Below are 14,595 nucleotides of genomic sequence, written 5' to 3'. Positions count from 1 at the left end.
TGTAATGGGCAGTGGATCTTCTGCTGTGTGGAGCATCTCGCGCTGTATAAATCTCCCACTCTGTCACATTTTGTGTTAATTACCCTCTCAGATGAATGGGACAATAGCATGGTCTCCCCCCGCAGCAGTGCAGCAGGGTGGCGGAGGGCGCGCTGCAGTTCACTGGAGGGAAGGCCCACTCTGAATAGGGGCCTTGTAGGGGTTAGTGGAGTGGCCTGTGCAGAGTGCAGGGGAATGAAGACAGGCTTTGTCAGTGGCCTCAGGCGCTCTGGTTGTTTATTGTCATGTGGTCACATGAGAGCATCCGTGGAGAATCCGTGCACTATGTGGAAAGGCATGCCTACTCGCTTCCTTTTGTTTCAAGCTCATATACTGACCCATACTGTGGGGAACCAAAAGACAGGACTTAAAGAGACGCATTTAAAGCAGTAGAACAACATAGACAGAGTGTAGAATCTCATTCTAACACTGACATTTTACACAGTAAAGGAATTTCAGCTGGACTTATGGACATAAATTGCATCCCATTAGACAATGCAATAGGTGGGTTAATAATGTTTACTCTGGGTTATACATTTTTGGGTAATAAAGTAAATAATAATTATAATTTCACTTAATATTTCACATATAAAGTAGTATAAAATATATAGTTGTAAAGTATGAAAAATACAGTATATAGTGGTATAGCATGCAGAATACAGTACATTGTGGCACATTGTGTAATATACAGTATTTAGTGGTACAGTAGTACCACTGGCGTGGTGTGCAGTATATAGTGTACAGTATATAATGGTAAATATAATGGCAATACAAAGTATATAGGGGAACAGTATGCAATATACAGTGGTACATACAGTGGCTATGCAGCATGCAGTATATAGTGGTACAGTATACAGTATAGAATGGTACACTATGCAGCATACAATATATAGTGATACAGTATACAGTACATACTGGTACACTATGCAGCATAGAGTATATAGTTGTCCAGAATAGTATATAGTGATACACTATGCAGCATACAATTGGAGAGTGTAGAGTATTTAGTGATACAATGTGCAGTAGATAGTGTACAGTTTTACAGTGTGCTGTATACAGTGTATTGTGGTGTAGTGTGCAGAATAGAGTATATAGTGGTACTGTATAAAGTACAGGGGTTGGACAATAAAACTGAAACACCTGTCATTTTAGTGTGAAAAGTTTTATGGCTAAATTGGAGCAGCCTGGTGGCCAATCTTCATTAATTGCACATTATTGCACCAGTAAGAGCAGAGTGTGAAGGTTCAATTAGCAGGGTAAGAGCACAGTTCTGCTCAAAATATTGCAATGCACACAACATTATGGGAGACATACCAGAGTTCAAAAGAGGACAAATTGTTGGTGCACGTCTTGCTGGCGCATCTGTGACCAAGACAGCAAGTCTTTGTGATGTACAGTATCAAGAGCCACGGTATCCAGGGTAATGTCAGCATACCACCAAGAAGGAGGAACCACATCCAACAGGATTAACTGTGGACGCTGTAAGAGGAAGCTGTCTGAAAGGGATGTTCGGGTGCTAACCCGGATTGTTTTCAAAAAACATAAAACCACGGCTGATCAAATCATAGCAGAATTCAATGTGCACCTCAACTCTCCTGTTTCTACCAGAACTGTCCTTCACCACAAAAAATTATTGTGCTCTGAAACCAGGTGTTTCAGTTTCATTGTCCAACCCCTGTATATAGTATATAGTGAAGTAGTGTGCAATATACAGTATATTGTGGTACATTATTCAGTACATCATCATATCATCAGCTGCAGATGATTCGAACAATGGATAGAGAGGATTCCAGAGGAGCCTGTCTTAATTAACTCTTAACTCTGGCCTGATCTGGCCATGTTGGCTGCTGTGTCACTTATGAATGATTTAGCAGTTCTGACATCTGCTGCTACACTCTTCTTTCTGAAAGCCTCAGCGAGCTTGTGCATCTGGCTAGTGTGATATGACAAGCACTGACAGTGTGTGGTCATCTCTGATTTAAACCTAAATATCTGAATGCATTAACTAGTAATTTGGTGACATTGCCACATTTGAGACATTTGGACATTTGGACTTTTTTTTTCTTAGGCAGCAGACGAATAAACAAACAAACAACTGTCAGGGGGCGTCAGGACCAGGATTAAAGACAGTATATACAGTGTGCAGTATACAGTTTATAGTTTTGCAGGGCTCTTGCACTGCTTCTCCTGTTCCTCCCTGCACAAATGAGGAGGTTGCGGTCCTGCTGCTGGGTTCTTGCCCTCCTACGGCCCCCTCCATGTCTCCTGGTGTACTGATCTGTCTCCTGGTATCTGCTTCATGCTCTGGACTCTTGCCACAGCTCACATTGATGTGCCATCCTGGATGAGCTGCACTACCTGAGCAACTTCTGTGGGCTGTAGACACCGTCTTATGCTACCTCTATAGTGAGAGAACTGACAAAATACCACCAAAGTGAAATCAGCCAGAAAGGATGAGAACAGAGAAAAGGTCTGTGGTCTCCACCTGTAGAACCACTCCTTTATAGGGGTTGTCTTGCTAATTGCCTCTCATTTCTACCAGTTGTTTGTTCCATTTCCACAAGAGCAGGTGAAATTAATTCACAATTAGTGTTGAGCAGTGTATAAGTCGACCAACATCAGCAGATGACATGTCTCTCCAAACCATCACTGATTGGTGGAAACTTCACACTAGACTTCAAGCAGTTTGGACTGTGTGTCTGTCCACTCTTCCTCCAGACTCTGCTCCCTTGATTTACAAATGAAATATAAAATTTACTGATGATCAGCGATGGTATGTCCACTGTGTTATATCAAGTCCAGAGTCAGTGCAGTGTTTTTCTGGAAAATCTTACAGCACTTCATGCTTCCCTCTGCTGACAACTTTTATGGAGATGCAGATTTCAGTTTCTAGCAGGACTTGGCACACTGCCCACACTGCCAAAAGTACAAATTGTTCTTACATAATATTCAGATTTTTAGGGTTTCATTGGCTGTAAGCCATAATCATTAACAATAAAAGAAAAAAAATAGATCAATTAAAATAGATCACTCTGTGTGTAATACATCTATATAATATATGTGATTATATATGCATTTTGAAATGATTTACATTTTGAAATAAAGTAACTTTTCAATGATATTAAATTTTTTGAGCTGCACTAGTATAGTGGTACATTATAGCACATATATTGTATATAGTGTAATATAGCGTATTTAACATATAGTGGAACAGTTTACAGTATATAGTGTTCAGATATGTAGTATGTAGAGCTAGAATAGCAAGTATGGAGTATATACTGGTACAGTGTGCAGTTTGAAATATGGTGCAACCAGCAAAACAGAAGAGCTTTATCATAAAGTAAAATATGACGCAATCTTTCACAAAAGAGTGACAGATCGAGCGAAAGAGGAAAGCTTAGAGAGGGGTGGGTGGGTTGGTGGGGTTAAAAACTTTATTCAGATTGACAGGACACGTCTCTGTTTCCTAATGGAGGTTGTTTTGGGATTTTGTAGCCAGGAGCTTACCATTCTGAAAAAAAAAAAAAATCATCATATTCTTTCCCTGTCTCTCTCTCTCTCTCTCTCTCTCTCTCTCTATCCCTCTCTCTCTCACTGATGACATCATCTGAGCTCCTCCCCGTGGGACAGTGCCAGGCTTGTCAAACAAAGTCTAAGCCCTCTGTAAGCCAGTCAGTCGCCTGTGGCTATCGGCCTGGTCAGTTGGGTCAGTGCTGGAGCCGGACTCTCGGCCATGACCGATCTGGACTGTGTTCAGAGCGCAGCAGGATGGACCCGTACAGTGGCTGTATGAGGGGGAAGCAGTGTGCAGCTGGTAGGTGAAAAGAGTTTATGTTTACTGGGCTCTAATCTGCCCTGGGCTGAGCCTCTTGCATCACTGCTTGTTTATTGTGGGGCAAAGATTAGACTGTGTGAAAAAGAGAAAGAGAGAGAGTGTATATGTGTGGGGTAAGAGAGATGGAGGAGATTTCTCCTCCTCGGGCAGCGCATTATGAGAGGTCTGCTATACAACAATCTGCTGCTGTTCAGCTCTCAGAACGGCAGGTTTTGCCAGTGGAACAGATGCTGAGGAATGTATGTGTGTATCATCAGTCTACGTATCATAACAGCCATATGTCCAGAATGGAAACTTTATGTAACCAGATTTTTTTTATTGTAAAAATTGTTGTTTGGTGAATTCATCCTGGAAAATCCATACAATTTAAGAAAAAATATCTCTGTAATATTAACATCCCAATGTAATGCTAATATCCTATATGGCACATGAAAATGTTAAAACATTTTCAATGTTAAAAATGTGTTAAAATAACGTTTAATGTTAAATGCGTGTGAAAAGTTTAAACAAATAGTAATGTGTTTCTGTTATAAATATGATTGTCTTATAAATAGTATAACATAGTCCCAATATCTCTGTCACATTTGTTTATGGATGTTCAGATATTGTCACTTTCCAATTAAAAAAACAAGTATCTCCAATTTTTACCATTTTTTTGTTCACTATATAAATTAATCACACAAACTGTCTTTTACATTGTTTTATTTTTTCTTGATTAATGGACCAATAGAAATACCCCAAAAATGACCTGAAATTAATTATTTTTTACATAGACTTCCACTGAAAGTTAAGACAGTTAAGAAAGTTTTATTTCTCTCCTATAAAATGTTTTTTGGAGATATTTGTTTTTCTATCTGTAGTAGACAGCAGAATCAATTAAAGTCGAATTTATATGTTTAGCTAGAGAACAGCTTTAGAGTAACAATATTATAATACAATACAATAATAAATGCAATAAAGGTACATTAATGAACTAGGGTTGTTTACGAATTATTAAATGACTCTATACTGTACAAATATTTAAACAATATATTTTGATAACTTACTTTTTCAGTTATCTTAACATGTTGTATTATTATTTATTATATCTACTATATAAGTTGTCAGCCTTTCATCTCAGGTTTTAAATTAGTTTAATGTTGTAGAAATTTTGGATGAGTTCAATTAACTTGAAACTGTAAGCAGACCACTGACTCCTGCAACCCTTCATTCACCATCAGCATGTAGTCGTATCTTCTTATGTGTATCCAACAACGCATTGTGCAAGCACTGACAGACAAGACTGGGTGTTAATGGGTGTAAGAGCTTATTGCTGGTTGCTGTATGGTTGACTTTCACTTGTCACTCACAAACTCTGCAGGCATAAGTTTCCACAAGACTTTAAATAACTAGGTTAAATTAAATTGCTGAAACAAGTGAATATATCTCATGTTAAGAAGTTATCTTAATTTTCTAAGTTGGAAAATGTATTATGTAGTCCAAACCCAATTAGATATAGATAGTTTATAGTAAATCCAATTTAATTTAAACTAAAAAGGCAGGTTTTTAATTTAAAATCCAGATTTATAATTCTAACAGAAAGTGAGATGGAGAAAGTAAATACTGTGGAATGAACAATATAGCAGTGACACTTCTTCTTATAATCTACAACAAAGAGGGCCAGGTAGCTATCCTAGCATATGAGTTACAGGTTTACCTACAATATAAACCTGTGTAGTCCTGGGGGAATCACTACACACTGATGGAAAGTGTCAGAAACTAGGGGGACACACTCAGTATGTAAATAGATTGTGCCATAATTAAACCAATAGATGGCATCAGTAAACTCAATTATTATAAGTTGGTTCAACTCAAAAATCTCTAAATGCAAATGTGATCACAAATGTTCAGCTAACTCAAAGTAGCTGAGTCATGTTTGGAAAAATCCAATGTTACATAAAACAGTTATAGTTAGTTTGAGTTGAAACTAATTTTGGGTTTACAGTGCAGGCTGTGAATGGAGCTGATATTAGAAGCGTGTGAAAACGAGATTCAGACTCTATTTAAAGCATCCTCAGAGTACCTCACTCTATAGAGAATTCATCTGCGCCAAGAAAAACTGAGGAGAGCGAGAGAACAGAGGAATATTTATGTGTGTAACAGGATTTATAAGCAGTATATCTCACAATCAGTGTTTGTTTTGAGCTATTTATATAGATAGATTAATTGTAGCTGGGACAGTGCAGCGTATGTCATACAGTGGCGGGAAACCGCAACCAGTCATAATCACAGATGGACATTCCTAATAATCCCACAGCGGCTTCTTAAACCACAAATCCTCCTGCTTGTTCTCGGTTATCATTCAAATGTCCTTACATGGAGAAAAGTCCAAAATTAGTGTGATTCCTTTTCCCAGGCTAATAAATACAGCTGCTGCCTTTAAAGGACCTGTACTGTATTATAATGATAAAAGAGTTTGATGTAGTATATAAACACTGATAAAGATTTAAATCCATCCACTACCATATATAGCCAAACATTTACAAAAACAGGAATTTACATGACAAAGAAAATAAGAACAAAATTTAATCATTTTAAAATAACAGTAAATAAAGATTAAAATAGATCAAAAATAAACATAGAATTAGAATAAAATAAATATAATAATAAATATAATAAAACTTGGTTTAATTGATAAGAAATTAAGATCAAAAGAAGATAACATTAATACAACAAAAATTAATTCAAATTAAGCGTAAACTAACGTTTACATATTACAATAAAAATTACAAATAAATAAATGAACTAAAAACAAATAAAAGCAATAATACAAAACTGTTAAAAATGAAATAAAAAAAAGAGAAGAACTAAAATAAGAAATAAAAGTTAAGATTAAATAAGATAAAGTAAAACAGGTACAGACTGTCTAAAGTTGGTTAGATATTAAAACATTTAAAATATATAAAAAAAAATACAGGCATCAGAGATGCATTTTGATGTTAAGTTGCAGAGGATCAACTGTAATTTATTTAAACCGTATTTAACTGTTCATATAAAATATTAAATTACAATATATGACAGTAGAATAATTGACTTGTTTTGAATGTATTTTTTCCTATTTGTATACCACTAGACTAACCCAACTTTATTAAAGGGGCACTAAACCCCCTGACTAGTTGGGTAGGGTCACTGGGTGATGTATGGGTTTAGAGACAGGGCAGGAGGGAGAGCTGATTGGCTGAGCTGCAGCAGTGTGCCTCTGCTAGTGGTGAGACGCAGATGGTCAGATGTCAGCAGGGGGGCGGTATTATTGATTGATTGATCTGCATATTGTGATGTGTCTACATACCAAAGTACTCAGAAACATCTTCCACACCTATAATACAGCTGAACCAGAGAGGGCGCTACAGAGGTGGAAATGACCACAATAAAACTTTTTTTTAAAGGTTAGGAAATGTTTTAATTTTTTTAGGCAGGACTGGTGTGTTTTATTACTTCAAATGAACACATTTCAGCTATTAATAGAAAAAAATAAGGTTCTGGGTTTAGTAGCTCTTTAATGAGGTAGAGTCACTTGGAATTCAGGCTTTCAGTGAACAGCTGTGCTGAACTCATCAAGAGTTAATTATTTGAATTTCTTTTCTTCTGAATGTCTTTTAATGTGTTTGAAAGCATCATTTGTAAAGTTGTGAAGAGGTAGAGCTTTGAAAGTATTCAAGTGCAGTCACAAATACCATTGAAACATTATGATGAAACTGGCCCTCATCAGGACAGCCTCAGGAAAGAAAGAGCAAGAGATACATAGTATAAGTTTATCAGCAGTTAACAGCACGTCAAATAAGAGCCCACCTAAATGCTTTAAAAAACACTTTTAAGTTACTACGTGATTCCTTATGTGTTCCTTCATAGTCTGGAAGACTTCAGTATTCATTTACAATGAAGGAAAAACATTTAAACATTGAATGAGTTGAGAAGTTGTGTCCAAATGTTTGACTGGTACTTTATATCATGTGAAATGAAAATGAAAGACAATATTACAATTTTGCAATAAATTATATTTAACCATATTCTTATTTTTATATGATGAAAAACATCTTATAATGAGCAGTAAACCTACTTTATAAATACACTCGTTTACAGGTTGTTCTAAAAAAGCAACAATGTACAGCATATGGGCTCTTTTATGGAAGAACAGGCCGCTGGTATGTGGCACAGTGAATGGCTAGCTGCTAGGTTTGCTGTTTTTTTTTTTTTTTTTGCCCGCCACCACCCCCCCTCTTTAGAGGACCAATTTAACTTTATTGTTTATTAGTGTTTATACAAAGTTTTTTGGTACTGTGGGCATTGTGAGAAGAAAACAAACAAACAAAAATATATAATAGAAAAAAATAATAATAATAGAAAAAAATATATATAATAATAACAACAATAATAATAACAAAAAAAAAATATATATATATAATAATAAAAAATAAGAAGTGGGGGATAGTGGAGAAAAGGGGGAGGAGAAAAAAATTTAATACATAGAAAAAAGAAAATTATTAATAATAATAATAATAATAATAATAATAATAATAATAATAATAATAATAATAATAACTGAACAATTTGTAAACCACAAGAGAAAAAGGAGAGGGGAAGAGAAAAAAAAAACAGATTATAGCAAACAAGATACAAATATTAGGAAACAACAACAAATTGATCTGAAAATTTACAGGAAAAGAATAGAGAAATAGAAAAGGAAGATATATATATTATTTTTCTTGTTTGATGTTATGTGGTAATAGATAGAGAAGAGAGAAAAGAGACAGAGAGAGAGATAGTAAAGGTAGGTATCTGCCCAAAGTGTGTGTGTGTGTGTGTGTGTGTGTGGGTTTGCTGGATACAGTTCTATAGGATTTGTGCTGCAGGATCAGCTTCATGTTCTGCAGCAGGAATTAGGCTCAGAGTCGCTGCTGTAGATGAATGTCGTTTTCATTCAGAGAGAGGAACTGAAGTTTCAGCAGCTCTACTGCCCTCCATTACTAGCAGGGCTTAGGTAAGATCACAGGATTGCTGTAATCACAGCCATTTGTGTATTAAGCCTCAGATTACACTTTTTTTCAGAGAAAAATGCTGCAGTTGCTGATCCTCTTTTAGACATTTTAGTTCACTCTTGCATGCAATTACTCTTTCACTTTTATTTTAATACTTCATACTGCCATTGGATAAAAAAAAACTTGAATTTGGTATAGAAACAATAAGGGGTGTCACGATTCTCTAAATCCTCAATTCGATTTTATTTCCGATTTTAGGGTCACGATTCGATTTGATTCTAGATTTTATATATATATATATATATATATTTTTTTTTTTTTACAGCAGAGAGGCCTATGCCAGTTTTAGATTAGTCTATGGTCAGTCATTGGTTTGATTCATCAAATTTACAATGTCTTATTTCAAAAGGTGGGCTTGATATAAGTGATGCAAAGTGATACAAGTGATCTGTAATACACCACATTAGGCACTAATGGTCAAATTTAAATAATTTAATTAAGATATATATATGTAATGCCATCTAGTTGCTTTTTTAGGTAGCAGCAGTGTGCACTATTAAAACAGCAATGTGCAACATAACAAAATAAATAATTAAAAAATACAGGAACAGTCATGTACAAAATAATAGAACAATTAGAGCCTTAACAAACTGAACTCTATACTACTGTAACAGTTAAACATGAAAAATAAGATTTTTTCGGCCCCTGAGAATGACAAGTTGTTTTCTTTAACAAAGATATATTATTAACTTCACCTGAGAGAAAGATGCTCCTTAAGGTACCAAAACTATTAACATATTTGAGGCTAGAGAAAACAACTGTTATTTTTATATTTTAAAGTTTTTCTTTAGGAAGAATGTCCAGAAAATCAGTTTTAAAGATAAATATGATCAGTTTCACCATCAATTTATTAAATAACACATTTTTTTTATTCTTTTAACTATTTACCATATATATAAGCACTTTTTAATTTTCATTTTGTCATGCACTTTTATGTGTAGACCCACCCTGTTATGCCTATCTGCATGACAGGGCTGACAAAGACAGCTTAGAAAATTTTAGCCATATTTGGCATTTAATAAAAACATGATTGATCTGGAATGGCAAACATTCTCAATTCTAAACATTGATCTTCAGTAAGAACCAAAGTCAGTGATCGCTGCCACCATACTGTATACTACTGTATATTTGCATAGTAAAGCCTAAAGCATTATGAACATACAGTATGAATATATATTAGTACTGGGAGAGTCATAACCCACCAACTATACAGTACCAGTTAACTGTTTCTTATTCAATGTCCTTCTTTCCTACATTGTAAATGAATACTGAAGTCATCCTATAAAGGAACACATAAGGAATCATGTAGTAACTTGAAACTGTTAAACAAACCAAAATACTCTGAAGCATTTAGATGCTCTTATCTGGGGAGCTGGTTTCTGAGGCTGGTAACTCTGATAAACGTATCCTATGCAACTCTTGCTCTTTCTTTCCTGGGGCAGTCCTGATGAGAGCCAGTTTCATCACAATGTTTTTGATGGTCTATGAGACTGCACTTAAGGATACTTTCAAAGTTCTTGACTTTTTTAAGATTGACTGACCTTCATTTCTTAAAGTTTTTTTTGTTCTTTTCTTAGTCTTTAGTAGTTCTTTACTCCAGTAGAGCTATTTACTGTATACCAACTCTACCTCTTCTGTTAACTGAAAGCCTGAATTCCAATATAGCTCATAAAGCTGACTGAGAAAATGCAGCCAAGATGTGTAAAACTGTCATCTAAACAAGAGGTGCTACTTTGCAAAATTTCTAAATATATCTGGTTTGTTTAACACTTTTTTCTTTATAGTTTGGATTATGTTAGTATCTAACATCTAATATATACATTTAAAAATCATTTAAATAAAGAAAAAAACATTTGTTTGTTATATACCCCAGACAGTTTGGTGTTAATTTTACAGTGTATGTGAATTCATGGCTTTAAAATCACACTATGTTACAGTTCATTATTTAAACCTGTAATCAGTCAAGGCTTATGGAGAACTTATTTAAACTGAAGCTCCTAAATCTGGTCATGTGAACTCTGTTTAAAACAACACCTTTCATCTCATTTACCAAAAATACACACATGAACACGCTGAAATTAATTGTGGCAGCTTTTTAAACCATGTTTTCTTCTTTATTACTATGGAAACTAGCTTCAGTAAGCTCCTTCACTTCACACACTGCACCACCGGCCTCGTCAACTCTGTGTTTACACTGACTTCACTCTGCACACTCTTCTCACTCTGCTTAATCAGCTCACTCTGTGCACACTTCACAGACTGCACACTCTTCTCACTCTGCACAATCTGCTTACTGTATTCAGTCTGCTTACACTTCTCACTCTGCACACTCTTCTCTCTCTAATCATTTTAATCACTCTTTGTACTCTGCACACTCTTCTCTCTCTAATCACTCTTTGTACTCTGCTCACTCTGCACACTCTTCTCTCTCTAATCACTCTTTGTACTCTGCTCACTCTGCACACTCTTCTCTCTCTAATCACTCTTTGTACTCTGCTCACACTCCTCTCTCTAATCACTCTTTGTACTCTGCACACTCTTCTCACTCTGCTCATTTTGATCACTCTATGCACTCCTCTCACTCTTCTCAATTTGTGCACTCTGCACACTCCTCTCACTGTGTTTAAATAGTGTGTTAAAATAGGCGACGCCCGCACTTAATTTTAGCCTTTGTGCTTTTAGGCCTTCTAGTGATGGCTCGACCCACTGCACTGTAATTACAGAGAGAGAGAGAGAGAGAGAGAGAGAGAGAGAGAGAGAGAGGGAGAGAGAGAGAGAGAGAGAGAGAGAGAGAGAGAGAGAGAGAGAGAGAGGGAGAGAGAGAGAGAGAGAGAGAGAGAAAGAGAGAGAGAGAGAGAGAGAGAGAGTTTGTATTAAAATTAATCAGCTTGAGTCTGAGTGTGATCCCTGAGTTCTAGAAGAATGTATAGACAACAGGCAATTAATAATTAATATATTTTTTATTATTTATGTATTTGACCAAAACAAATCTGTAAGTAAATTGGTACATGTTATATTTCTGGAGGAAAATCATCCTGTAGGAACACTGAATAAAAACTGAAATAAATAACTAAAATAAACTGAATAATTTAAGTATTATTGCACTTTGGATTTGAGTGAGATTGTGTTGCTGACTGTTGGGCTGCCTTACTTTTACAGTTTTTCCCAAATGTTTAAACGCATTTCTAGAAACTTGGCTCAGTTTCTAAAAACTCTAAACACAAACTGAAAATGATTTACTGCTTTGTTAAAACTCCACAAATCTCTAGCACAACTGATTCCTTCCTCCAAAACAACACACACAGATATTTATATCTCCTGCAGAGCATCAAATAAACACTAACAAGATCAACTCAAAGCACTATAATCAGAAGTTTTTAGCTATGTTTTTGACTTCATGAGGCCACTCTACAAATTTAAATGCATATTTAAGTCCATGGAAATATGTTGTCTTTCTGTTCTTTATATTTATTTGGTGCAATGAGAATATATTTGAGTATTTGAGTGAGAACATATTGAATTGTGCTTAGAGTTTAGCAGTTTGTAGTCATGTTTTTGGATTTGTGTGCATAGTTCCATATTTTGTGTTTATACAATGTGGAAAAACTGTAACAAAAATGGCCTTACTTCCATTTAGCGAAATGAGTGTATCTTCAGTAGGAATCAAAGTCAGTTGAGCTTTTTTGAGTGAATGTTGGAACTAGGGTTGCCAGGTTTTACCTGGATTGTCCTTTTTTTAATAGTTAGTCCTGGAAAAATGTAAATCTCTAAATGTCCCAGGTTTCTGTAGATAAGTTTTGTGTTGACTGTGTGTTAAGTTGGGTATGTAGATTTATTCTGTATGTTCTTCCGTCTTTTTCACGTTGATGTGCACCACTGTTTCTCATTGGTAATGTGGGATCATGTGACTTCACCACCCCATCAGCCTTGGCGGCTCCTACAGGCAGAACTAGACTTCACTAGGCAGTAAATGGGTAACTGGGGCTCTGCCATAGAGTTATTTGAGGAAGAATCTTCAGTGCTATTCACATCCCTACTTCTTCAAGCCTTTTCTGATTCTGTTATCTTCACCTTATGGACCTGTACTGTATGATAAATATGATTATGATAAAGTCCAGTCAGTAGAAGAGTTTTTCTCCACTAGTGCAGCTTTTTACAGTATGAGGAGAAAACTATATCCATAAAATAATCTCATATTTACTGTATATACAACACTGTGTACTGTGTAAGTTTAGACACCATTTCTAAAGAGTAAATTCAGTTTATTAAAGGTGCTGTTGATGCCACTGTTTAAATGCACAGCTGTATTTTAACCTCTGTAGAAAGTTGCCTGTGCACTGCCAGAGGAATCAGGTGGATCAATGGTGGATCACCTGGATCACTGTTTAGAGCAGTGGGTTATTGATGACAGGATGTTTTGGGTTCCATTCTCGTGTTTAGTATCTGTCACTGTTGAGCCCTGCTCCCTGGAAAGGTTATAATATTTTTGGATTTGCCATTTTAGTTTAATTTACTTGTAAGTTATTGACTTGCTTCCCTCCAATTCAGTTAGTTTTAATTCGTTTTAAGAGCTGGTTTACTAGCTTTTATTTTATTTTTGTGTTATGCTTAGTTTTAGTAACGTTGTGCAAGGTTCTAAAAGGTATTGAGTATTAAAAACTCAACAAAAGAAACCTTTAAAAAAATCTGCTTTTTTCATGTCTTGCCACAGAAGCTCAATAGGCTTTTTGGTCAAGACTTTGACTGGGCCATTCTAACCCATGAAAATTCTTTGATCTAAACTATTCCACTGTAGCTCTGACTGTATATTTAGGGTCATTGTCTTGCTGGAAGGTGAATCTTCTTCCCAGTCTCAAGTCTTTTGTAGCCTCCAACAGGTTTTCTTTCAGGATTGCCCTGTATTATTTAGCTTTATCCATCTTTCTATCATCTATGATCAGCTACCCAACTTTGTCCCTGCTAAAGAAAAGCATCCCCACAGCATGATGCTGCCACCACCATGTTTCACAGTGGGGATGGTGTGTTCAGGGTAATGATGGTGTGGTGTAGGGTTGTGCCGATGGACCATATCATCGCCCATCGTCATTTATGGCCCAACATAGCGATGGATGGTAACCATCGTGATGCCACGCCCACTTTTGTTTTTCCAGAAACATGCACATACTTTTGTTACTCGCCCCTTAAAAATGTACAAAAGAAAATAAATTATGTAAATTCTATTATTATTAGAAAAATAACAAACGAAAATAAACCCAAAATGTTGACAAAAATATAATCTATTTCAAAACATAGAAACGAAAAACGTTAAAATGGTATTAATATAACATAATATAATATAACAGCTGGATCAAACAGTTTAGCGTCAGTCATAAGGAAAGTGTGAGGGCATTGCGATAAAAAAAACAATTTTTAATAAATAAGGTCCTATAAAGTGAAGTAAAATATACGGTATTAAAAGGTATTAAATTCACATATTTATTGATATTTAATCAAGATAAATCAGGCAAAATGTTTCACTGTGAACCTCATCATCTGCCAATTTAGGAGACATCGCCCAACCCTAGTGTGGTGTTGGTTTTCTGTCTCACATAGAGCTTTGCGTTTAGGGCAGAAATTTAAACTCTTTATTGTCTTCTTATGGCTTCT

The 14,595-nt window shown here is 35.6% G+C and overlaps 1 protein-coding gene across 2 annotated transcripts in view; it reads left to right on the top strand.

Moving 5' to 3' along the window:
* The window catches only part of phyhiplb (phytanoyl-CoA 2-hydroxylase interacting protein-like b), a 55,221-nt gene that overhangs the window by 26,083 nt on the left and 14,543 nt on the right, over positions 1-14,595 (top strand). Inside the window, exon 1 of one of the 2 annotated variants that reach the window (XM_007235381.4) lies at positions 3,625-3,853. The exons of the other annotated variant lie outside the window; for it this stretch is intronic. Within the exon in view, the coding sequence (XP_007235443.2) occupies positions 3,637-3,853 (217 nt within the window). The 5' untranslated portion in view covers positions 3,625-3,636. Of the gene's footprint in view, positions 1-3,624; positions 3,854-14,595 lie in introns of those variants that run through there. 2 annotated transcript variants of the gene reach the window in all.

This window comes from Astyanax mexicanus, chromosome 15 (assembly GCF_023375975.1).
Source record: "Astyanax mexicanus isolate ESR-SI-001 chromosome 15, AstMex3_surface, whole genome shotgun sequence".
Lineage (NCBI taxonomy): Eukaryota > Metazoa > Chordata > Actinopteri > Characiformes > Acestrorhamphidae > Astyanax > Astyanax mexicanus.
This window is presented reverse-complemented; position numbering and strand designations above follow the sequence as displayed.